This window comes from Sinohyriopsis cumingii, chromosome 1 (assembly GCF_028554795.1).
Source record: "Sinohyriopsis cumingii isolate HCF-2022 chromosome 1, ASM2855479v2, whole genome shotgun sequence".
NCBI classification, from domain to species: domain Eukaryota; kingdom Metazoa; phylum Mollusca; class Bivalvia; order Unionida; family Unionidae; genus Sinohyriopsis; species Sinohyriopsis cumingii.
Window position 1 is genome coordinate 121400733 of NC_142961.1, and position 25814 is coordinate 121426546.

General features: G+C 35.0%; 1 protein-coding gene across 1 annotated transcript in view; it reads right to left on the reverse strand.

Annotated features, from left to right (window-relative positions):
• The window catches only part of LOC149807757 (muscle, skeletal receptor tyrosine protein kinase-like), a 164975-nt gene that overhangs the window by 20492 nt on the left and 118669 nt on the right, over positions 1–25814 (reverse strand). The window contains exons 6-7 of the mRNA XM_089970143.1: positions 23255–23518; positions 379–554 (exon numbers count right to left, since the gene is read on the reverse strand). Of these exons, the coding sequence (XP_089826269.1) occupies positions 379–554; positions 23255–23518 (440 nt within the window). The remainder of the gene's footprint in view (positions 1–378; positions 555–23254; positions 23519–25814) is intronic.

The window sequence follows — 25814 nt, forward strand, 5'->3', positions numbered from 1 at the left end:
TCATGAAGAACCCCAGAGGCCTTTGTTCGATGACATCTTGATTGAGTCACCAAACATGTTATTGGTATATGTGCTCTTAGCTTCCTTTTGAAATATTTTGCAATCAAGGGATGAATATGGTCTATTGGGATGCTCATTCTAACTTGATCAGGGGCCATAACTCTGCAAGAAATAGTACAAATCTACCCATCATCAACTCATCTGAGACCTCTATGAAGTGAAGCTTAATATTAGATTTAGTTGAAATCTAATAATAAATGTGTTCGCAAGGGTGTACAATGTCCAAGTGATGGACAGGGGCCATTTTCTACGTACTCTTGCCTGAGTGGTAGGAGGTAAAAGTTAAATTATTTATGTGAAAAGCATGTCAAACACTACCTCTGACTTGAGTCTCATCTTTGATGAAAATACCCGCCTCATTACAGTTAGTAGTGGAATCAGATCTGGATGGGAGGGAGTCACAGTTAGGGAGCGATACAGCTACATCATCCCTCTGCATTAAAATCAGCCATTGCTGGTAACAAAGCAAATCTTTCACTGCCAAGCAGCTCTCCCTGAAAATATAACAAGAAAAACTTGTTAAAACTTGTTATGTTTGAATTCTATCACACAAGCATTGTTTTATTTAAATCAATAAAGCCATTTCACACTTTTTCTGTTAAATCATGTAATATCTTGTAACATTACAAATGAAATCATCATGTCTTATTAAGTTATGACACAATGTCAGAGGTATACAACTGTTCATTTTGTTCTGTTGGGTTTTAGTAGCACTTTTAACACATTACATTATTATATAATATAGCAAGGAAATGTGTGCTAAGTGCTCTTCCCCAAGGTCACACCAAGGCAACCAACCCTGGCTGGTCTGGGCAGGTATCAAACCTGTGACCCTTAGATTACAAATCTGATATTCTACCAGATGAGCTACTGAGGTTCTCTAGAGTCATTTTGCTACACTATGTTCTGATTAAATTGAACATATTTCTTTTCATCACATGCCATATAGAATCTTAAATTTGTGCATCAAGATGTCAAAATTTGGTTATAACAAATTCAACATGTGTCACGGAATTGTGTGCATTTATTTTTCATGAATATTTGGAATAGAATGTACTCAGGTTTCGTTTCCGTTTACAGTGTTACCTGAGGGTGGTTTATCTAAATCATATATTATTTCTATGTAGTGAGTTCAGTTCACTCCATGCTGCACGAGCAAAGTGCTTACGATGGGAAAACCGATTTTACCTTGAGTGCGCAGGCCGTGCATTGCAACATAGCCAGTGTACATATTGGCTCAAGGTTCATACAAACTTCACATTACGGAAAGTCTTGTCAGCAAGATGTCCACTACATGGTGCAATATCTCTAGCTGTAGAGGTATGTGAATTGTGTTTTCCTATCTGTGTTATAGGACAGAATTGTTTTGTTTTATTGTTCTAATATTTATTGTGCATTTTTGATAGTTCCGAATTGTGTAATGCAATGTAAGATTTTATTATAGTCTGTTTTCAAGTTCACCAGTATATAACTGAACAGAAGGATTGTATTCACATTAATGGTGCATGAATTAAGGGAGAGAATGTTACTTCAAGTACTGTAAGATTCTCGTCAGATACAGGCTCACATATGAACCTGATTAGTATAGTTACCTTATATGCCTATCCCAATAATGCGATTTTTATAAAATTATCAACTCATTTGCATGCATTACATAACGTCACTGTGTGTTAAACACGACCCTGTCACTGATATTATATGGATTTAGATATTATTTCTTCAGCTGAAAAGGGGTGAAGGGCTGAAAAAAGTGAAGGGGTGAAGGAGTGACACTGATAGAGCAATAATGACAGAGCTATCCTGTATCTTTGTGTCTGCACCATACTGAAGGTATTGTTTTAGCCGTGGTGCTATTTTTGGGTTGGTATATACCCAGTATGCTGCTGTCATTGGAAACATTGGCCCTGAGGAAGAGAGTGGTTATTTCGTGGTGAGGGACCAAAGCTTCAGGACCAACGATTCTGCTAGGAACAAGAGGTTCCACGGATCCTTAGGCAGACCATGAGGGTCAGACGATTCGTGGTGGCTCCTTGACCATTGGGTAGAGTGGTTGGCTGAAATTACCTTGTGGTTATTAATTGGACACTGCAAGAGATATGTCCCAATTTATATTAAATCAGTTATCACTATTTGAGTGAAACATTTTCACTATTTACATAAAACCAGTTATCACTATTTGAGTGAAACTGTATCATTGTTTTGAAATTCACGTATCACTGTTTGAGTGATTAACTATTGCTTCCTTTTGTGCTTAATTTTTGTTTAATTTCATTTCTTTTTTTTATTGTTGATTGTTCGTTTTATATTACATCTTACAATTTGTTCCATATAGGAACCATATCATTTTCCGTTGTTATTTACCTCAGTGCTTATCATTGTGTTAAAAATCCAGTCTTGGAATTTATGTGCACGAGTTTGGGTATAGGATTTTTCTATCTTTAATCATCTATAAATAAACATCGTGTTTACATTATCATTCTTAGCGTCTTCATTATAATCTGACCCCAACTCAGTTCATCTTGTTACAACATGATACTTCCAATTGTAAATGTCAAATTAATTCACTTACCTTTTCTTATTTTGGGGTTAATTACTAAGAAATAAGTGTATTTTATAAGTGATAAAAGAATATCACACTTGAGCTCATTTCAAATCAAGTTTATAAAACTTGTGAAAGAGTTTGTTTTTCTCATAAGACTTAAAGAAAAAATGAAAATGTTACTGGTGTTATAAATTTCATATCAAACAAAATGATTCTCTACTTAAATTTATTTCTCCTGTTTTGTACAAGTTAATACAACTGCTAGTAAAATTCAATCTTGAAGTCTTAATGCTGAAATCAGAATGTATAAGGGTGCTGAAATGCTGGAATCAGAGTACAGTAGAACCTGTCTTGAAAGACCACCCCTTATGCCAAAAAAGAATGGTCTCTCAAGACAGGTGGTCTCTCATGACAGGTCATAACACTATATAACCAATAAATCTGTGCAAGGAGAACCTGGACTCTCAAGACAGGTGGTCTTTCATAGCAGTGGCCTAACAAGACAGGTTTTACTGTATACGATATTATGGAAATCCTGGAATTAGAATGTACAAGGAGAGGATACTGAAATGTTGGAATTGGACAGCATGAGGGTACTGAAATGCTGGAATTGGACTGTATGAGTGTACTGAAATGCTGGAATCAGAGTGTATGAGGGTACTGAATGCTGGAATTGGACTGTATGAGGTACTCAATGTTGGAATTGGACTGTTGAGAGTACTGAATGCTGGAATTGGACTGTATGAGGGTACTGAAATGCTGGAACTGGACTGTATGAGGGTACTGAAATGCTGAATTGGACTGTATGAGGGTACTGAAATGCTGAATTGGACTGTATGAAGGTACTAAAATCCTGGAATGTGACTGTATGAGGGTACTGAATGTTGGAATTGGACTGTATGAGGGTACTGAAATGTTGGAATTGGACTGTATGAGGGTACTGAAATGCTGGAATTAGACTGTATGAGGGTACTGAAATGCTGGAATTAGACTGTATGAGGGTACTGAAATGCTGGAATTGGACTGTATGAGGGTACTGAAATGCTGGAATTTGACTGTATGAGGGTACTGAAATGCTGGAGTTGGACTGTTTGAGGGTACTGAAATGCTGGAACTGGACTGTATGAGGGTACTGAAATGCTGGAATTGGACTGTAGGAGGGTACTGAAATGCTGGAATTAGACTGTATGAGGGTACTGAAATGCTGGAATTAGACTGTATGAGGGTACTGAAATGCTGGAATTGGACTGTATGAGGGTACTGAAATGCTGGAATTCGACTGTATGAGGGTAATGAATGCTGGAGTTGGACTGTTTGAGGGTACTGAAATGCTGCAATTGGATTATGAGGGTACTGAAATGCTGGAATCGGAGTGTATGGGGAATGGGTACTGAAATGCTGGAATCGGAGTGTATGAGGGTACAGAATGCTGGAATTGGACTGTATGAGGGTAGTGAATGCTGGAATTGGACTGTACAAAGGTACTGAAATGCTGGAATTACAGTGTATGATGGTAGGTTTTGTACGAGGATAGGTTTTGCTCTCGTTTAGAAGAATGTATGAACTAATTAGCAGATTAAAGTAGCCTGTTAGACTACAGATAATCCACATTCATTATTTGTGATTCTGAAACTTGGTTCTATTCATAAAGTCTTGGAACTCATACGACCTTGGACACATGATACATGATCTTTACGAATTTGATGAAATCGAAGAACTCTTCAAAGTTTCAAGGCAGCCTTGGCCTGCCCAGTCCATATCTGCACAGAAAGTATGCATATAGAATTCCAGGAAGAAAATGGCTGACATTGTTCTTGTACGATTATCAAACATGTCTACCAATGTACAGACATTCTGACACTATAATATTTCCATGTTTTCTGTATACTACAGAAATTTGGACACTATAATATTTCCATTTGTCCCATATGTTGGCTGAAACAGCTGAATAATTTTCAATAATGTTATTTTTGGGACATGCATCTTCTAAACTTTACAAATAAATTCAAACTGGTTGTGGACATTCATGGTTGGTTTAGATAAGAACATGATGCAAAGATAAATTGTTTGGACCAGTCTATCAGTTCAGCATGCTGTAGACATTCATAACCTTTGCAAATGTTTACACATCAAAACAAGTAATACATGTACCACTATCTACTGTCTGAGCACAAAAATGTTGGTCAAATGTTCATTGACTGAAAACTGCAATGACACGGAAACAATTTAAATATGAAAATAAAATAACCATGATTAAATACTGATATGTAATAACTATTCAATCTATGTGATTAAAACAATGCCATTTAGTTCTAAATGCTTCTTTGTTAAGTGACATGGGAGTTTTTGATGGGCAAGTGGTGGTGGAATATTTTTCATGTTTAATTTGGTAAAAAAAGAAATATGCAGCGTCAAAATTTTAAAAATAACTAATGTATTAATATGAATATAAAATTGAAAAATAACTAAAACAACTATAAACAAAAATGAAACAAAGAGTACATGTGGTCAATGCTGAACTCGAACATTTTTCAGCACATGATGGGATATACATGGCAGCCAGTATAACTGGTGAAGGAAGAACCCAGAAAAAACCTGGGAACAACCACCAACCTATGGGAATCTACTGGCAAGATTCTCACATACCCATACTGGCCAAGCCCAAGACTTCAACCCCTGCAGACAGAGGTGAGATGACAGTGATCCATAACAGTGTGCACTTTAGAGTACTCAGCCAATCAGGACTCAAACAGTTGAAAAGACAATAATGCTGTGAATGATACAGAACCATAGTTTTTTTTTCTTTCCAAAGAGTGAACTGGTCCATGCATTCAAATCATAAATTACTTCTTCACAGCAATGATAAAACCCTATGGAAGATTATAACTTGCAGAAGCCAGTACATCAAAGCTGCTAGGACTACATCCTGATGATAAAAATGTCATGTCCATTACACATTTCAAAGTTTTCCAAAGAAAGTATTGGATAATATGAAAGATAAGGAAAGAACATGTCCCCCTCTTGGGTTCAAGAATCTCTAAATATTTACTTTAAAATATGATAAGAGCATGGATGTCATGCACCATACTGCTGCTGATAAAGGAGTCTCTCTTTGTACTGCTGATGTCTACAGACTCAATGTAAGGTCACTTTCAATAAATTAATCTTAAATTACCTCCTTATGAAAGAAGCTAGATTGCTGGGTCAATTTTTTTGGAAAACTAAGTCTGTCTGGAGTAATATTTGACAGAATCAAAATATAACAACTCTGAGAAGACATTATCCCACCATCTCTAGTCTCCATGCACCAAACCCCACCCGGGGATACAGTTAAACTTTTTTCCCATGGAAACATAGCCAATATTATATGCAGCAAACTGGGAGTATTTAAAAGGAACCTCTAGATACCATATATACTTACTTATAAGTCAGGTCCAACTGCAAACAATAAAGATCCTGATCTGCTGCAGCATAATGCAACTACAGATCAGGATCTATGCTGCCTGTTCTAATGATTACTCTTAACAAACTGCACAGACCCAGATCTTCCAGTGCAATATGCGATAGCAGATCTGGGTCTGTGCAGTTTGCAGTTGGTCTTGACTTTTAAGCAAGTATATACAGTAACTTGTCTTATGTTACATATTAGGTTCAAATAAACAGTAACACAAGAAAGAGTGAAAACAAGAAGCTTTGAAAATATTTATCAAATTATTTATTTCCCTGGAAAAATACTGTAAAAATAAAGAAAAAAAATAAGAACTTACGGTTTCAAGAATCAAATCCCAAAATAATCCACAAATAAAATTTTAGAAGTCCTAATAATGAAATGTTCTAATGAAATCAAGTTCGAGTCCTGACAAAGAATCAAAGATGGAAGGCAATGACGTATGCTGTATCCTGTATATTGTTGAAGTCTACAGTTCCTTGTAAAAACACAAGAAATAATCTGGTGTCTGAATTTACGAAATTTCTTTGTTAAAGAATTCTGTTTGAGCACTCAAAATATTTCCAGAGAAATGAATTAATCCTTTTGAATCTAAATAATCTGAATAAACATTAAAATGTAATTCTTGAAAGGACACAACAAAATTAAACACCTTTAAGTCTCAATGTTTAGAAGCCTGACTGTCATTATTTCTCTAAAACAATTGTTTATAACTTGAATTTTGCCCAAAACAGATGCCCGGATATGGGTCATTTGATCATGATTACATAAAAAAAATCATGTAAACCCTGTATGTCCTTGATAAAAACCAATCGTTTTACTCTTCTCTAAAAACTATTTACAAGTCGAGGGTCACGTATCCAACACAGCCTCGATCTCAATCTTATTATTCCCACAATAAAAATAAATTAAAAATAACTTGTTCACATGGCTTTTACTAATTTTGAATTAAAGTCGGGAACCAGGTCAGCCTTATGTGTTTACAAAAATGAACAGTCAAGGTCAAACTATTTTCTGGAAAAAGTATCAAGTTCCTAGTAAACAGAATTACATTATTTTGACATATAATGATATTAAAAAAGAAAACTATTTTAAAACTTAACAAAAAATTAGATCAGATAAAAATTAAATAAAATATACATAATACTATATTTGTACCAAGTTCTGACTGAAATACAATGAAGAGTTTGAGAGTTATGCTCCAGAAACAAAAATGTTTACAGACAGAAAAAAAAAAAGGTAGGCACAATGATAACTATGTAACCCCATATTTACCTTGGGAATAAAAAAAGTGTGATAAGAATGCATTAGTGACTAATTAGTGACTTCACACAGCTTCCATGGAATGTGGTATTTTGCTAACAAACTGTTTTAAGATGCACACCAATTGTCAAAATGACATGCAAAAACTTGAACACAACACTTTTCCACACATTCTAAAGGATGACTGCCTTTGAAATGATGGAATATTTAACTATTTTTTAACATAACATAAAAATAAAGCAAATCTAAACTCTCTCTAGCTGAACATCTGTCTGCATGAAAAGGAAAAAGTACCCGGTCATTAATTGCCCATAAAAAGAAAAGCTGAATGAGTATTTAAAACTTAATCAAAATTTGCACAGGTCAAAGATCATAGACTTATATTATCAATAAACATATAAAAGGGTATGGTGGTTAATTAATTTTTTACCACTACAGCACAATTATGATGACAAAATCCCTGTGTGGCTGATTTATGGCAGGTAAAAACTTGTGAATGATTTCTAAAGGTCTTTAATAAATTCCACTGAGTTTATTATTTTCTTTCAAAAGTCATCTAGATATTGAAAAGGTGAGAGAGAGAAAAATAAAGTGCTTTTGGGATTCACAGTCAGCTGTGTATGCAGAATAAACACATATACAATGTATAAATACATATAGATACCAAGTATAAACACATATAGCTATCATTTATAAATACATATAGCTATCAAGTATAAACACATATAGCCACCAAGAATAAATAATAAATATACAGTATATAGATACCAATTATAAATAAACATAAATACCAAGTATATATATATATATATATATATATATATATATATATATATATATATATATATATATATATATATATATATATATATATATATATATATATATACACTATGTACAAATACATATTGCTAACATAAGCACACATAGCTACCATGTATAAATGCATACAGCTACGAAGAACATAATACAGTTACCAAGTATAAATACATACAGAATAAATCCATATAAATACATATAGCTACCAAGTATAAATCCATATAGATATCAAGTATAAATCCATATAGATACCAAGTATAATTACATATAGCTACCAAGTATAAATCCATATAGATACCAAGTATAAATAAATATAGCCACCAAAGTTAAGAGAAACAGCAACAATTACTGTGACTTCATTTGGTAAGATTCTTCTTCAGAAGTTCAAATATGTTTTCAGCAATGGGTGGAGTCTCCAACACTTTGATTATTTTTTACTGTTAATCTCCAGCACTCTTATAGAGATGACATGTCCAGCATTTTATATATTATATCAAATGAAGCTACTGATGACAGTATTTCAAATACCTGATGATGGCTTGTTGACTTTTGGGCTATAAATATGTGTAGGCTTGGCATATGAAAAGCATCGTCCCCTCATGTCATTATTTAAATTTGTTGTTTCTTCGAACCAATTTATGTATACAGTTTACATTAAATCCTGGTAATGGTGATCACTGTACATTAAAATTTCATATTTTGCCTAAACCTCCAATATTCTAGGTCAATCAGGAACATTCTCAAAATGTGGTTTCCCATTTTACTCCTGAGCTCACAACTTGGATGAAACAACATGGAACACCTTGATTTAGAACATATATAACTTAGAATGTACATCTGACAACATGAGTGCCCCACCTGAATGCATAGGTAGATGGGTAGGCAGGTAGGTAGGTATGTGTGGTTTGGAATTTTAATGCAGCTTTAAAAAAATTTCAGTCATACTGCTACAATGTCTGCAGTGTGACAGTTTATAGTGATGTCTAGCACTGGGGCATCATGCCGCAGACATGTAGCATGATGTCCCACCCAATCATTATCCTGACACCAGGCCAACCAGTCCTAGCACTAACCTCTTAATGCTGAGCACCAAGCAAGGCAGCTCTTAGTACCATTTTTACCAGTTTTTGTTATGACTTGGCTGGGGTTTAAACCCACAACCTGCATTTACCTGCAAATCAGCACAGGACTATTTCTTCCTTTAACTACTCAGTATTAAAACCACCTCTGCTATTCTTCAGCAATAACAAGATTTTCAAATTAGCTGCTGTGGTGCACATATCTGATGTCAGCTTGGCACCATTTTCATTTATGACAAAGTAGACATCAATAGAAGTCTTTTAGTGAAAACCTCAAGTCATAAATATAATCCCGGGGGAGTAATGACACGATTTTTTAAGACAGTCATTGTGGCAGCCATAATGGAAGTATGACTGGCACCTTTTCATTTATGACCATCTAGATATCATATTAAGTCTACTGGTGACCATGTTGATGTACCATTAACAGAAACCTTTTCATGAAAACCCGATGCTGATATGCCTATCCATTTAGGCAGAGTAATGGCAATACTTTAAAGATGGCCACTGTGCCAGCCATATTGGACATCTCATCGGTACCATTTTTATTTTGGACCAAGTATACATTGTAAGAAATCATTCAGTAAAAAGCACATGCTGATGTGACCGTCTATGAAGAAGTAGTGACAAGATTTTCAAGATGGTTACTGGTGGCTATACTGGATATCAAGCCAGCACAATTTTCATTTAGGACTAACATGACATCATATAAAGTCTTTTAGTAAAAAACCCCATGCTGATATGACCATACTTTCATGAGTAGTGATAGCAAGATTTTCAAGATGGCTGCTGAGATGGCCATATTAAACATCAAATTGGTGTTATTTTCATTTAAGCCAACAATACATCCAAAGAAGTCTTGCAGAAGAAATCCTTCCAAGAGAGGTATCAACAACAAAATATTCAAGATGGCCAATGAATGGAAATATTGGTTGTATGTGACCTCCATCTTCAATTAGGACCTACAAGACTGTGAGATGAATGTGTGTAAAATGTTTCATGGTGATCCTCCGTGTAGTTTAGGAGGAGTAGAGTAAACAAATTTGCAAGGACATATAACTCACGCAAGACTATCCCAAAAGCTCTTTGGCTCTATGACCAGTAGAGCTAACAATAAACTTGTAAACAATTTTTTTTAGATTTCATTCAAGGAAATTAACAACAAAACTTATTTAGGACAAGAAATCCACAAAAAGCAACAATATTTTTTGAAAGAAATGTTTACAAAGTGCTGCAAAACTATGTACTGATTCTGGCAGCTTGCCTGGTGCACCAAGCTTACTGGAATATATCACCACCAATAAGGCTATCATTTCTATCACATCTTTCATACTTTTTACTGGAAGAAGTATGGAAGATAAGTAGGCTCAGCTGGAGTTCAAGCGCTTCTAAATATTTATTTTATGAACTGTGGAAAGGCCATTAATACCTTAAATCCTTACTGCTGCTTGTAGGGATCATACATCTATGCATACAGCTCTTATTGTCAGACAAATGTATTGCTTTTGGGCAGGAAAACTGTCATATCATTAAACATCTGAATGGTGAAGAATTTCTGTATCCTTTTTCAAACTGTGCAATGATTCACTTTTTAATGTTTTTCAATCTGATGTAACTCCAGAGTGTTAAATTTCCATATTCTGTCACAAAGTGTGACAAGACACCAAAGTACTGCTTAGGAATTCCTGGTTATAATCTAAAACATCATTAACTTCAAAAAACTAATTTTACACTGGCTGCATTCATAACATTTCGAAAATACTAAAACACTTGTACAGATTAAGCCAAAATGCTCAAAGTCCTCTTTTTCTTATAACAAGAAATGTTGTAAAGTGAAAGTCACAATGTCGTCTGTCATTCATTTCAGTCCAGGAAGCTGCAGAAGCTCAGCTGATAGAGTACATAACTTTTAATGCAAGGGTTGCTGGTTCAATACTGACACAAACCATCCTATTGCTGGCTGCTTCTTTGTCTCCTTGGAAAGGCACTTAGCTGCCATTTCCTTGGCATGACGAAGCCAATAATATTTAAAAGTGCCATTAAAACAGAGAAAAATATTTGTCTCAGTTCATCCCTCTCAATCCATTTGTCTTAGTCTATTCATCTAGTCCATTTGTCTTGGTCTATTCATCTCAGTCAATTTGTCTGATGTCAGCTTGGCACCATTTTCATTTATGACAAAGTAGACATCAATAGAAGTCTTTTAGTGAAAACCTCAAGTCATAAATATAATCCCGGGGGAGTAATGACACGATTTTTTAAGACAGTCATTGTGGCAGCCATAATGGAAGTATGACTGGCACCTTTTCATTTATGACCATCTAGATATCATATTAAGTCTACTGGTGACCATGTTGATGTACCATTAACAGAAACCTTTTCATGAAAACCCGATGCTGATATGCCTATCCATTTAGGCAGAGTAATGGCAATACTTTAAAGATGGCCACTGTGCCAGCCATATTGGACATCTCATCGGTACCATTTTTATTTTGGACCAAGTATACATTGTAAGAAATCATTCAGTAAAAAGCACATGCTGATGTGACCGTCTATGAAGAAGTAGTGACAAGATTTTCAAGATGGTTACTGGTGGCTATACTGGATATCAAGCCAGCACAATTTTCATTTAGGACTAACATGACATCATATAAAGTCTTTTAGTAAAAAACCCCATGCTGATATGACCATACTTTCATGAGTAGTGATAGCAAGATTTTCAAGATGGCTGCTGAGATGGCCATATTAAACATCAAATTGGTGTTATTTTCATTTAAGCCAACAATACATCCAAAGAAGTCTTGTAGAAGAAATCCTTCCAAGAGAGGTATCAACAACAAAATATTCAAGATGGCCAATGAATGGAAATATTGGTTGTATGTGACCTCCATCGTCAATTAGGACCTACAAGACTGTGAGATGAATGTGTGTAAAATGTTTCATGGTGATCCTCCGTGTAGTTTAGGAGGAGTAGAGTAAACAAATTTGCAAGGACATATAACTCACGCAAGACTATCCCAAAAGCTCTTTGGCTCTATGACCAGTAGAGCTAACAATAAACTTGTAAACAATTTTTTTTAGATTTCATTCAAGGAAATTAACAACAAAACTTATTTAGGACAAGAAATCCACAAAAAGCAACAATATTTTTTGAAAGAAATGTTTACAAAGTGCTGCAAAACTATGTACTGATTCTGGCAGCTTGCCTGGTGCACCAAGCTTACTGGAATATATCACCACCAATAAGGCTATCATTTCTATCACATCTTTCATACTTTTTACTGGAAGAAGTATGGAAGATAAGTAGGCTCAGCTGGAGTTCAAGCGCTTCTAAATATTTATTTTATGAACTGTGGAAAGGCCATTAATACCTTAAATCCTTACTGCTGCTTGTAGGGATCATACATCTATGCATACAGCTCTTATTGTCAGACAAATGTATTGCTTTTGGGCAGGAAAACTGTCATATCATTAAACATCTGAATGGTGAAGAATTTCTGTATCCTTTTTCAAACTGTGCAATGATTCACTTTTTAATGTTTTTCAATCTGATGTAACTCCAGAGTGTTAAATTTCCATATTCTGTCACAAAGTGTGACAAGACACCAAAGTACTGCTTAGGAATTCCTGGTTATAATCTAAAACATCATTAACTTCAAAAAACCAATTTTACACTGGCTGCATTCATAACATTTCGAAAATACTAAAACACTTGTACAGATTAAGCCAAAATGCTCAAAGTCCTCTTTTTCTTATAACAAGAAATGTTGTAAAGTGAAAGTCACAATGTCGTCTGTCATTCATTTCAGTCCAGGAAGCTGCAGAAGCTCAGCTGATAGAGTACATAACTTTTAATGCAAGGGTTGCTGGTTCAATACTGACACAAACCATCCTATTGCTGGCTGCTTCTTTGTCTCCTTGGAAAGGCACTTAGCTGCCATTTCCTTGGCATGACGAAGCCAATAATATTTAAAAGTGCCATTAAAACAGAGAAAAATATTTGTCTCAGTTCATCCCTCTCAATCCATTTGTCTTAGTCTATTCATCTAGTCCATTTGTCTTGGTCTATTCATCTCAGTCAATTTGTCTAACTATATTCATTTCAGTCCACTTGTCTCAGTCTATTCATCTCAGTCAATTTGTCTCAAAAGAATGTAGTTCAAGTGTATTATAAGATCTATATTTTCTAAAAGCCTCAAAGCTGCTATAATCAAAAATGTGTACATATAACACATATGCCCCTTACAATTTGATGAATTTGAAATTCACTACCTATTTGAAATTAAACGGGCCATCATTCCCTTACAATTGGTTTGCAAATGGTGAAAACCCAACTTGATCTAATTTTCCGAAAACACCATATATACATGCTTATAAGTCAGGTCCAACTGCACACAATATACACCCTGATCTGCCATCGCATAATGGAGTCAGCAGATCAGGGTCTATGTAGTTTGCTCTATTGATTACTCCTAATGAACTGTACAGACCCAATTCAGAAGGAAAATTATGTGATGACAGATCTGGGTTTGTGCAGATGGACTTAACATCTTAGTGAGTATATGCACTAAAGTTAATTTTAGAACCTGAAAGTCCCTTAAAAAACACTAAGCAGACACAAAATTTGTAACATTTAAGTTATGTTGCATGATGGGACAAAATGGGACATGATATGGTGCCAAAATCATCATTCTACTGGATGGATATTTTTCTTCTCAAAAAACTGTTTCACCAGAAGGCTACTTCTGAAGAGACAACATGGAAACATCTTACACCTGTATCACCAAAACCTTTTAAATCAGGTCAATGATTTTTATTTTACCCAAGTTATACACATATAATGGAATCTCCTCTGGCTGGGGTACAAAATTAATCATATGTAACCTGGTGTATGTCAATGGCACATTTTGCATTTGGCATATCAACCTGAACACCTCAATAAATTAACAGTAAGCCTCACTCCTGCCCAGTCAAAATGGGCAGGATGGGCTGCATGCCTTCAAAACAGGAAGTGCCATACTGATATATCTTTGAGAGTTGGTGCTGGGACTGATAAACTCAACCTAAACATTTTCTGTGTCTTCACTACTCAGCATGTGCCTTAATCCGAATGTAAGAATAATCTTATTTCTTCACAGATAGTCCTCACTTACATGATCACAAAACTGTGATGGTTTACATCCGGAAGATCAAAAATGAAAACTAATTCAAACATCTCCCAATTAAGTTAACATCAAGTGGAAGTCAGTCAATCATTTATCTAAACCCTCGTCAATCTATGCAGCAGGCATGTATTTACCATAAGTTCCTGTATTGGCATGCAAAATATCATTGATGTCGATATATTCCTAGTGTCATAAGCAAAACTTGTTACCGATGGAAATAAACAGTTTTATTTACTGGCTTGTTGTTGAAATACACAGATGCACAAAGTTGATGCAAGACAAGCGACCTCAAGCATATATAACAACGAAGTTATGTTATGTTGAAATATGCTTCAGCAAATTGCTGATCTTCTTATCCAATAAGCAGCTTTTCAACACTCATGCTATAACTTTTCAACACTCATGCTATAACTTTTCAACACTCATGCTATAACTTTTCAATACTCATACTATAACCTTTCAACACTCATACTATACCTTTTCAACACTCATACTATGACCTTTCAACACTCATGCTATAACTTTTCAACACTCATGCTATAACCTTTCAACACTCATGCTATAACTTTTCAACACTCATACTATAACTTTTCAACACTAATACTATAACTTTTCAACACTCATGCTATAACCTTTCAACACTCATGCTATAACTTTTCAACACTCATGCTATAACCTTTCAACACTCATGCTATAACTTTTCAACACTCATGCTATAACCTTTCAACACTCATGCTATAACTTTTCAACACTCATGCTATAACTTTTCAACACTCATACTATAACTTTTCAACACTAATACTATAACTTTCAAACACTCATGCTACAACTTTTCAACACTCATACTATAACTTTTCAATACTCATGCTATAACTTTTCAACACTCATGCTATATCTTTTCAATACTCATACTATAACTTTTCAACACTCATACTATAACTTTTCAACACTCATGCTATAACCTTTCAACACTCATGCTATAACTTTTCAACACTCATACTATAACTTTTCAACACTCATGCTATAACTTTTCAACACTCATGCTATAACTTTTTGATACTCATGCTATAACTTTTCAACACTCATACTATAACTTTTCAACACTGATCCTATAACTTTTCAACACTCATCCTATAACTTTTCAACACTCATGCTATAACTTTTCAACACTCATACTATAACTTTTCAACACTCATGCTATAACTTTTCAACACTCATACTATAACTTTTCAATACTCATGCTATAACTTTTCAACATTCATGCTATAACTTTTCAACACTCATACTATAACTTTTCAACACTCATGCTATAACTTTTCAACACTCATACTATAACTTTTCAATACTCATGCTATAACTTTGCAACACTCATACTATAACTTTTCAATACTCATGCTATAACTTTTCAACACTCAAGCTATAACTTTTCAACACTCATTCTATAACTTTTCAACACTCATACTATAACTTTTCAATACTCATGCTATAACTTTTCAACACTCATACTATAACTTTTCAACACTCATGCAATGAATTTTCAACACTCATACTATAACTTTCAAACACTCATGCTACAACTTTTCAACACTCATACTATAACTTTTCAACACTCATGCTATAACTTTTCAACACTCATGCTATAACTTTTCAACACTCATACTATAACTTTTCAACACTCGTGCTATAACTTTTCAACACTCATGCTATAACTTTTCAACACTCATACTATAACTTTTCAACACTCATGCTATAACTTTTCAACACTCATACTATAACTTTTCAATACTCATGCCATAACTTTTCAACATTCATGCTACAACTTTTCAACACTCATACTATAACTTTTCAACACTCATACTATAACTTTTCAATACTCGTGCTATAACTTTTCAACACTCATGCTATAACTTTTCAACACTCATACTATAACTTTTCAATACTCATGCTATAACTTTTCAACACTCATACTATAACTTTTCAATACTCATGCTATAACTTTTCAACACTCAAGCTATAACTTTTCAACACTCATTCTATAACTTTTCAACACTCATACTATAACTTTTCAATACTCATGCTATAACTTTTCAACACTCATACTATAACTTTTCAATACTCATGCTATAACTTTTCAACACTCAAGCTATAACTTTTCAACACTCATTCTATAACTTTTCAACACTCATACTATAACTTTTCAACACTCATACTATAACTTTTCAATACTCATGCTATAACTTTTCAATACTCATGCTATAACTTTTCAACACTCATGCTATAACTTTTCAACACTCATGCTATAACTTTTCAACACTCATACTATAACTTTTCAATACTCATGCTATAACTTTTCAACACTCAAGCTATAACTTTTCAACACTCATGCTATAACTTTTCAACACTCATACTATAACTTTTCAACACTCATACTATAACTTTTCAACACTCATACTATAACTTTTCAACACTTATACTATAACTTTTCTACTCTATTTGTTCATAAGCATTTCTGTGAGGTCACTCATCAATGAAATGTCTTATAACATATATAATCATTTATATGAGTCCAACTACAAACTGCACACACCCAAATCTGCCATCCCAGAATGCACAAGCAGATCTGGGCCTGTGCAGTCTGTAAGGAATAATCAGTAGAACAAACAATATAGGTACTGATCAGCAGGCACATTATGCTATGGCAGATCAGGATCTTTGTTGGGAGTTTGATTAGATGTATAAGGTACCTGTCATTTTTCATAATTGTCTGATGGTACTTTGAATGAATTTCTCACCTATGCTGTATAGGTAGCAAGTAGTCATCAGGGATATCAGATCATATTAATAACCAAATACCAAAGTATTCTGACTATCTATAAAGACACAGATGCTTACTGATATGAATTTTCATTAAGCAGGCATAGCATTTGAAGAATAAAAATGGCTGCAAGGGTGGCCATATCGGATTGTCAGATCAGTATCATTTCAATTCAGGACCAAGTAGGCTGATAGGACTTACTTTCTAGGACAAGTAGCAATATTTTCAGGATGGTTAAGATCGTGGCCACATAGGATATCAGACTGTCACAAAGAATCACAAAAAGTCTTTTACCACTCTTACAAAACAGGTATGGTCATGGATCCAATAAAACAGGTAATTAAATTCTTCTTTTTGTTTCATTGTTAAATATATTCTGATTGTCTTGTACTTGTTGTCTGCAGTAGAGAACCCTTTGAGTGTTATGTACACAGTAAGAGAGAGTTTTATTACAACATCCCTCCAGTATAAGGCTTCCTCATTATGACTCCCATTAAGAGCATCATATGGAGTGAGCATTGAATTAATAAGGCTCACTCATTATGGCTTCTATGATGACCATTATATTGAGGGAAAACTGGTATTAATAAGGCTCCCTCATCATTTTTTTCCCAGTTTGTCCTGTTCTTGGAGCCACAGTGACTCGATTGTTAGCATGCCAGACTTGCAACTGACTGGGTCTTGGCATGAATCCTACCATCAGGTCAGCCCAGATCAGCTAAAGTGATGTACCCTTCGGCAAGTCACAACTACCTCAGCATCAATGATCCCACCATATATATTCACATGTAAGGCAAGACCATCTGCAAACTGCACAGACCCAGATCTGCCATCACATAATGAGCTGGCAGATCCAGGTCTCTGCAGTTTGCCAGGAGCAATTAGTTGAACAAACAACATAAACCATGATCTGCACGTGCATTGTGGTACCTCAGATCAGGATCTTTAATGTATATTTTTTTAACTTCTTTTATAAGTAAGTATATACGTTACTTCTGCTGCAGTGAAATAAACACCAATCCAAACCAATCATCCTTATCTGGGGGACTACGCCAGTCAATTAATACTTCTTAAACAGTTTATAATTTAAATGGCATTAACCACTTAAACAAACTATGGATTAAAGGGAATCTACAAGAAATAAAACTTTAAAAGATACTGAACAACTGTTAGGGGGTGTATCATGTCAAGGTGTAAAATGAATAGCCCTGCCCCCTTCCTAGTGCCTAAAACCATGTCTTATGGATTGACTAATTGCCTCAAGCCAACCTTATAATTCTGCAAGTCCCAAAGTAAACAGGAACACTAAAACCACCTAGAAAATTGCTCCACCCACCTCATCCTCAAGTAAGCCTCTTTGTTATGCTGAAAATGATGCCAATATGTGATAAAATCTGAGAGATTCTGTCAATTCCAACACCCAAACCTAATTCCTATAGGATGGACATGGTTAATGATCATTTAACAATTTCCCAGCCTCATGTTCTGGGGCATATGGTACAGATTACTGTATGTACCCTTTTGAGATTTTAAATGAATACAATTCAAGGAGTTTATATGTATCTTACCTTTCATATCTGATTCTAAGAATTTAATGTAGATGACTTTGGACTGATACCATTCTCATATTGTCATTATTCTAAGGGAAGTATTCCTCTACTACAGAAAACAATCTTCCTAGCTTTTGACAAGTGAAGAATTTTGAGGCAGTCAAGCAGAACTAAGGGGTACAATCCATTTTATCACCAAGATGATGAGAATTTCACTGTTAAGGCTCAAACTACAGTATATATCCACTTAAAATCCATTTGAAATATGCACTTGGAGATCTAGGTCTTCACCATCACTTAATTAAACAAACTTTACAAATTGAAATCATTATAAAATAATTGGAGCTGTGGTAGCTCAGTCTGTAGAGCATCTGTCTCATAAACCAAGGGTTGTGGGTTCGATATCAGCCAAAGCCAGCCCGGGTGCCTGCTTTGGTGTGTCTTTGGAAAGGCAATTAGCTCCCATTCCTCAGCATAATAGAGTCAAAAGTGTGTTAAATGCAACATAAAAACAAGAACCAAAAACACAAAAAATTATGCACAGAAATGTACAATGTACACCAAACAGCACAGATCCAGATTTGTTGGCCTATAATCCAGATTTGCTGACACATAATGTACCAACAAGTCTGGGCCCATGCTGTGAATGGAACAAAATAACTAAATTAGCACTGACATATAATACATAATGTGCCAGCAGACCTATAATATATAATGTGCCAGCAGACCTATAATATATAATGTGCCAGCAGACCTATAACACATAATGTGCCAGCAGACCATAACATAATGTGCCAGCAAACCTACAGTACATGTGCCCGCAGACCAGTAATATATAATGTGCCAGAAGACCTATAATACATTATGTGCCTGCAGACCTATAATACATAATGTGCCAGCAAGCCTATAGTACATAATGTGCTAGCAGACCTACAATATATAATGCGCTAGCAGACCTACAATATATAATGTGCCAGCAGAGCTATAATACATAATATGCCAGAAGGCCTATAATACATAATGTGCCAGCAGACCCATAATATATAATGTGCCAGCAGAGCTATAATGCATAATGTGCCAGAAGACCCATAATATATAACATGCCATCTGACCTATAATACACCATGTACCACCAGACCTATAGTACACATGTACAGGGTCTATGCTGTTTGCAACAGGGTGCATGTTTTACACAAACACCCTTGCCTTACATTGGGTTGCAGTTTACCTATCTAAAAGTGTTGACACAAATACCATTTCCTTACAGTAGGTTGTAGCTGGCTTGTCTAAAAACTGCATATGGAAATAATCAGTTGTACAGCCCCTAGAACTTTTCCTGAATCTGACAAGTTGTTTCCAGTTTCATTAAATCTGACTTTCCCCTACTTTAACTTGCTGCTGTTCATAATTTCATGACTTGAACTGTACAAAGTCTGCATAATCTTTAATCCATCAAACATTAAACAGGACATTTGTGCTCTATGAAATAAGGTATAACAGTTAATTTATATGTACTACAAATATTTACTAAATTTTATTGCATCTATAGTCTCCGAGATCTAAATATTTCCACATAAACATTAATTTTACATGCACTACTTCACACGTTTACCTTGTCATATAACTTGTAAAGCTAAACAAAAATAAAAATGTTTTCATTGGTTTTCACTAGGATTCCATACGTGTTTACATCAGTATAAGTGACCTGATAGTAATATTTAATGAGCAATTGATGTTAAGGGTATTAAGAGTAATCAAACTAAAGTTCGTGCACTTAACTTTGGGCAATTTTTTTCCCAAGGTTTACCTTTATATTTCTGGAACAGATTTTAAGTGACACTATATACAGCATTAATATGTGTTTATACAGCATGAGGCATATAATTCAATATAATATGTCTTCTTTTATCATACAAAGGTGTTCTACTCACCAAGACCCTGCAGCCAGCAGTGCATGGGAAAATAATTGAAATGGTAAATTTATCTCAAGTCACTTAAGTGTGAAATATAGGTCACAATGACCTAAATTCAGAATAGTGTACATTCTGATCTGCCAATATTTGCTGACATATGTCTACACTATCCATTTAAAACTATAAGTAGAACAGAGTACATCCTGATCTGCCAGTACTGATTGATATGGGTCTATACTGTCCACTTTAAACCACAAGTATAGTCTGATTATACATCCCTGTTTGTTTGTACCCCCCCTACCGATTTCAATAATGGAAACATTTAATGTGATAAAAAGTGCAAGGAACTTAGTCAATTCATTCATTGATTTACAATTTCTAACCTGACTGTTAGTATAGTGTCCCTAACACCGTGATTGTCTGCGCATTTCATGTTTAACGGAAGTTTTCAATATAATAGACCAACATTTCCAAGATCCATTTCCAGTTCCTGGACAAGTCCATATCCAGCAAAGGGGTGTGTACATGATTACAGATGTACATTCATGTTGTCTGCTTCCGATATGGACAGTGTCGAATCAAGCAAAGGAAAAGAATCAGAGTAACAAATTTGCCTTTCACATGGATTTAATAAGCGGTTTAATTTTTATGTTCATGTGTGCAAAGGGATATAATTCCAAACTCTCAACGTAATGGTAAGTTATGGAATTATCCGGCAGTTACTTAATAGGATGAACTACGTCATGATGTTGTCTGATGGAAATAAACTAGCCCATAGTGTACGCAATATGGTGCCATGTCAGTATGGAAAGTCTGTTAAGCATGAAAGGTGCAGGGGATGGCAGTATGAGTGCCATTCTGGTCACAGTCAGATTAGAAATTATAAATCAATGATTCAATTGACTATGCACTTTTTATCAAACATTTTTGTTATTGAAATCGGTGTGGGGGTACAAACAAATAGGGATGTATTGTCAGATTATAGAACAGTGTACATCCTGATTTGCCAGTATCGGCTGATACTAATCTTGAGTGTAAGTGGTTTAGATGTATGAATTATATATTAAAATCTACAGACATTACAATGCTTTGATTCTGTATATTCAATGAGTAACAGGCAATTTCCAACTTGAAATTTGTTTGTACTCAATTTCAACAGTCTCTACAAGTGTTATTACATAACAACTGATGAAAGCTGCCGATTTTATGGGTCAGAGAAATGAGCACCTGCACTATATTGCAAGTGTCTGAATCCAGATGGCATAACATAAACTGCATGGCTACCATTTATGAGTGTTCCAACTGGTAAATAATCAGATAACTGAGATCACAAACAAGCCATGTATGAATATTTATTGGTTACTAAATTTGGATCAGAAACTATGAACAAGTTGTTGTTTTTTATAGCAATACTGCACAAACATTATGAATGTAATATTGCTCACAAAAAAGGATTTATTTTCCCATACAAATGAAGCAACCTTATTATTACAGTATATGCTCATTTTGGCATCTTGAAATGATTAAACATTAACCTATTTTATATCCGACAAAAGTGGTTAAGGAACAACACAGCCTTCAGAGTTATTCCATGGGAGCTTAAAAGTGGGGGGGGGGTGTCTGCACAAGTTTTTGAACAAGAGTGAGTGTGTGTGTGTGATTTATACTTTTAACGTAGCTTTAAAAAATTTTCAGTCATATCACTATGATGTCTGCAGTGTGACAGTTTATAGTGATGTCTAGCACTGAGGCATCATGCCAAAGACATGTAGCATGATTTCCCATCATTCACATTATCCTGACACCAGGCCGACCAGTCCTGACACTAACCTCTTAATGCTGAGCGCCAAGCGAGGCAGCTGTAGGTACCATTTTTGTAAGTCTTTGGTATGTCTCGGCCGGGGTTCAAAGTTAAGAAGAAGGGGATCTGATACTAAAAAAGGTTAGGAACCACTGTCCTATAACATATGGAGAAAAAGAGGAATCTATCTTTCACAATATATGCCTTGGGGGTGGGAAGGGCTGCATGTCACCAACGGTAATGCCTTTATTATGTAACACTGCAACATCATCATTGAAATGCAAAACAAGTACCGATATTTAAAACAAGTGCTTATTAATTTATACAGACATTCTCCATAAATTATTTATTAAATAATAAAAAAGTGGCATTACTCAGAGCGAACAGGTCTCATTTCAGTTAATTGCAGGCAAATACACAACTATATCAAGCGAGTCACATAATTACAAGTTTTCCCATGTGCATAGCATTTTAAATTTTTAGTATGCTGTATACTGTATATACTTGCTTATAAGGTGAGTCCAACTGCAAACTGCACAGAACCAGATCTGCCAACTCATAATGCGTCAGCAGGTCTGGTTCTATGTAGTTTTTAATGACTAATCAGTAGAGCACTTGTTTGCAGTCTGACTCGACTTATAAGCGAGTACATTTCATGCATGATTGTGCACTATGACATAATATATTATTCAGAAATATTGCATAGTTCTGACAATGCTGAATGGAGAAAGAAAAAAAAAGAATACAATAATGGACATTAGATCGTCACTTGAAGAAAGAAAACAAAATCTGTACCAACCTGCACAGTGGCTGTGGGCTGACGGTGAGTTTATTTGCCAAGGATGGAAAGAGGTAGCTGCAGATGACTTTTTCACCGTTTCCTTGACACCTGTCAACCAGATCCCTTGTAACTTGGGCCCCAAAAAGATTATCTATCAACTCCCTGGCCATTTCTTCCTGTTCCCTAAAGGGGCTGGCTAATGACAAGTTAAAGAAGACAGAGCTGTTACCAAGTACCTTAGCACACACAGTGCCATTGTAGGGAGCTGCAATTCCAACTGACCTGTAAAAGAAAAATACAAATAAGTTAATATTGCAAACTTATAGCAATTCATAGAACTCCAGGATGTAAAAATCTGACCTTCATTTTCTGAGATTTTGGAACACAAAAAAATGTTGATAATAAGTAACGTGTTTGAGTCGATAGGGTAATTTTTATATTGATTTCCTCTCAGAGGCGAATGTTTGTTTGACTCAATGAGAATTCTAAATACCTTATGTACTCGCTTATAAGTCAAGTTAAATTGCAACAACAATGAACCTGATCTGCCATATCACAATGCGCCTGCAGATTAGGCTCCATGATTTTGTTCTACTGATCACTCCTAACAAATTGTACAGAACAAGGTTCTGCTGACACATTATGCAGCAGAAGATATGGGTCTTAGCAGTCTACAGTTGGACTTATAAACATGTATATACGGTACTTTATATCTTTTATTGTATTCTGATTTCTTGCACAACTGTGGTTTGTAATCTTAAGAAAAACAAATTCAGCTTCCCTGAAGAACAATCCATCACAATGAAGGAGCAACCTTCATTCAAATGCAGATTATAATATTTCTTACAAGTTTTGGTACAATTTTGTTTTTAATTCATAATTTTAATTCATAATTAAACAATTTTGTCAATGTTAATAGATAAGATTTTTGTTGAAATTTATTTTTTTATCAAGCAGACCAATTCTGTCTATTAAGGTTACATAAATTAATCATCAGGTCCAATTTGACATTTTCACATCAGCATTTTCTTCTTCTCTGCCGTCATTGCCTGATATGAAATGGTAAGGAAAGTATAACAGGCAGGAGCTCTGTGGAGTTTGCATGACTTTAAAATGCCGACAAGACTTAATTGTTGTCTTAAAGACTACTGTGTCTCTACTGTTCCCCTCTATTTTGGATTAAGTGCATGCACAAAAAGAGTGATTATCTCATGTGTTACTGTATATTTAATCATGACAGATCAGGGTCATACTAGTGGAATATAGGTTACACCTTATCACTGGGTATTCCTGATGCTGCTTCTAATTTGATCCTCTCAATCAGGTTCACCTGACATGAATCTCTCTTTACTCTGAGCACACTCCTCAACATCATTATCTACTGAATTCTTAGATGCTGAAGAAATCCAAGAAATCTTTGGTGACTTATCAAAGTTAGTGAACCAGTCAATATAACACAATTGCTTCAAGACAAGATCATTATCCAAGAACCAGTCTGAGATGAAAATAGAAACCCCTGCTTACAGACTATTCAGTGATATATATATATATATATATATATATATATATATATATATATATATATATATATATATATATATATATATATATATATATATATATATGGATAAAAATATCCTTGCTGCTGTAAGTGGTTTTTTTGTGCCAGTTTTTTTGTGCCAGTGTTATGACCAAGAGTGAGCAGGTTCAAATCTTGCCCAGTCCAAGCTGGATCAGCGCCATGGTGCGTATTTTGGCAAGGCACTTTATACCAATTGCATTAACCAAATACAAAGTTTCATGTGTTCATGTATTGGTTTGAGTACCTGCCTTGGAAGAAGGAGGTCCTTGGTTTGAACCCTGGTTGAGTCATACCAAAGACTAATAAAGATGGTACTAACAGCTACCTCACTTGGCACTCAAAATTAAGAGGTCAGTGTTAGTACTGGTCAGCCTGGTGTCAGGATAATGTGACTGGGTGGGAAACGATGCAACGTCTGCTGCATGATACTACAATGCTAGACATCACAATAAACTGCCACACTGCAGACATTATAGCAATGTGACTGGAAAATTGTTAAAGCTATGTTAAAAATCTAAATCATACACAAATCACAATGTTCGTGTGTCATTAAATGATTAATACCAGTGTCACTACCTAACTTTGAAACCTTGACTAACATCAATTCCAACGTTTCTGTTTCATTTTTAACGAGAATGATGATGTAGCTGTGCTTTAACGTCTGAGCATATCAGTACCATATTTACTAGCTTATAAGTCGGGTCCTACCACAAAAACTACAGACCTTAATCTACCATCACATAATGCGCTGGCAGAATAGGGTTTATGTTTGATAGTCTGATTATTCCATTAGTGGGATAGAAATAGCCTAGAAAAAATAGCACCAACAAAGATGTTTTGCTGCAATCAACAAAGGGACTTAATGACACATTCAAGTTATGTTACATCAAAAGTGTGGATGATTTGATCCCAGTGTGTTTATTTAATTATTAACACACACACACACACACAACCACACACACTTTCAGCAAGTAGCAAAAGAAGACTGTTTACACA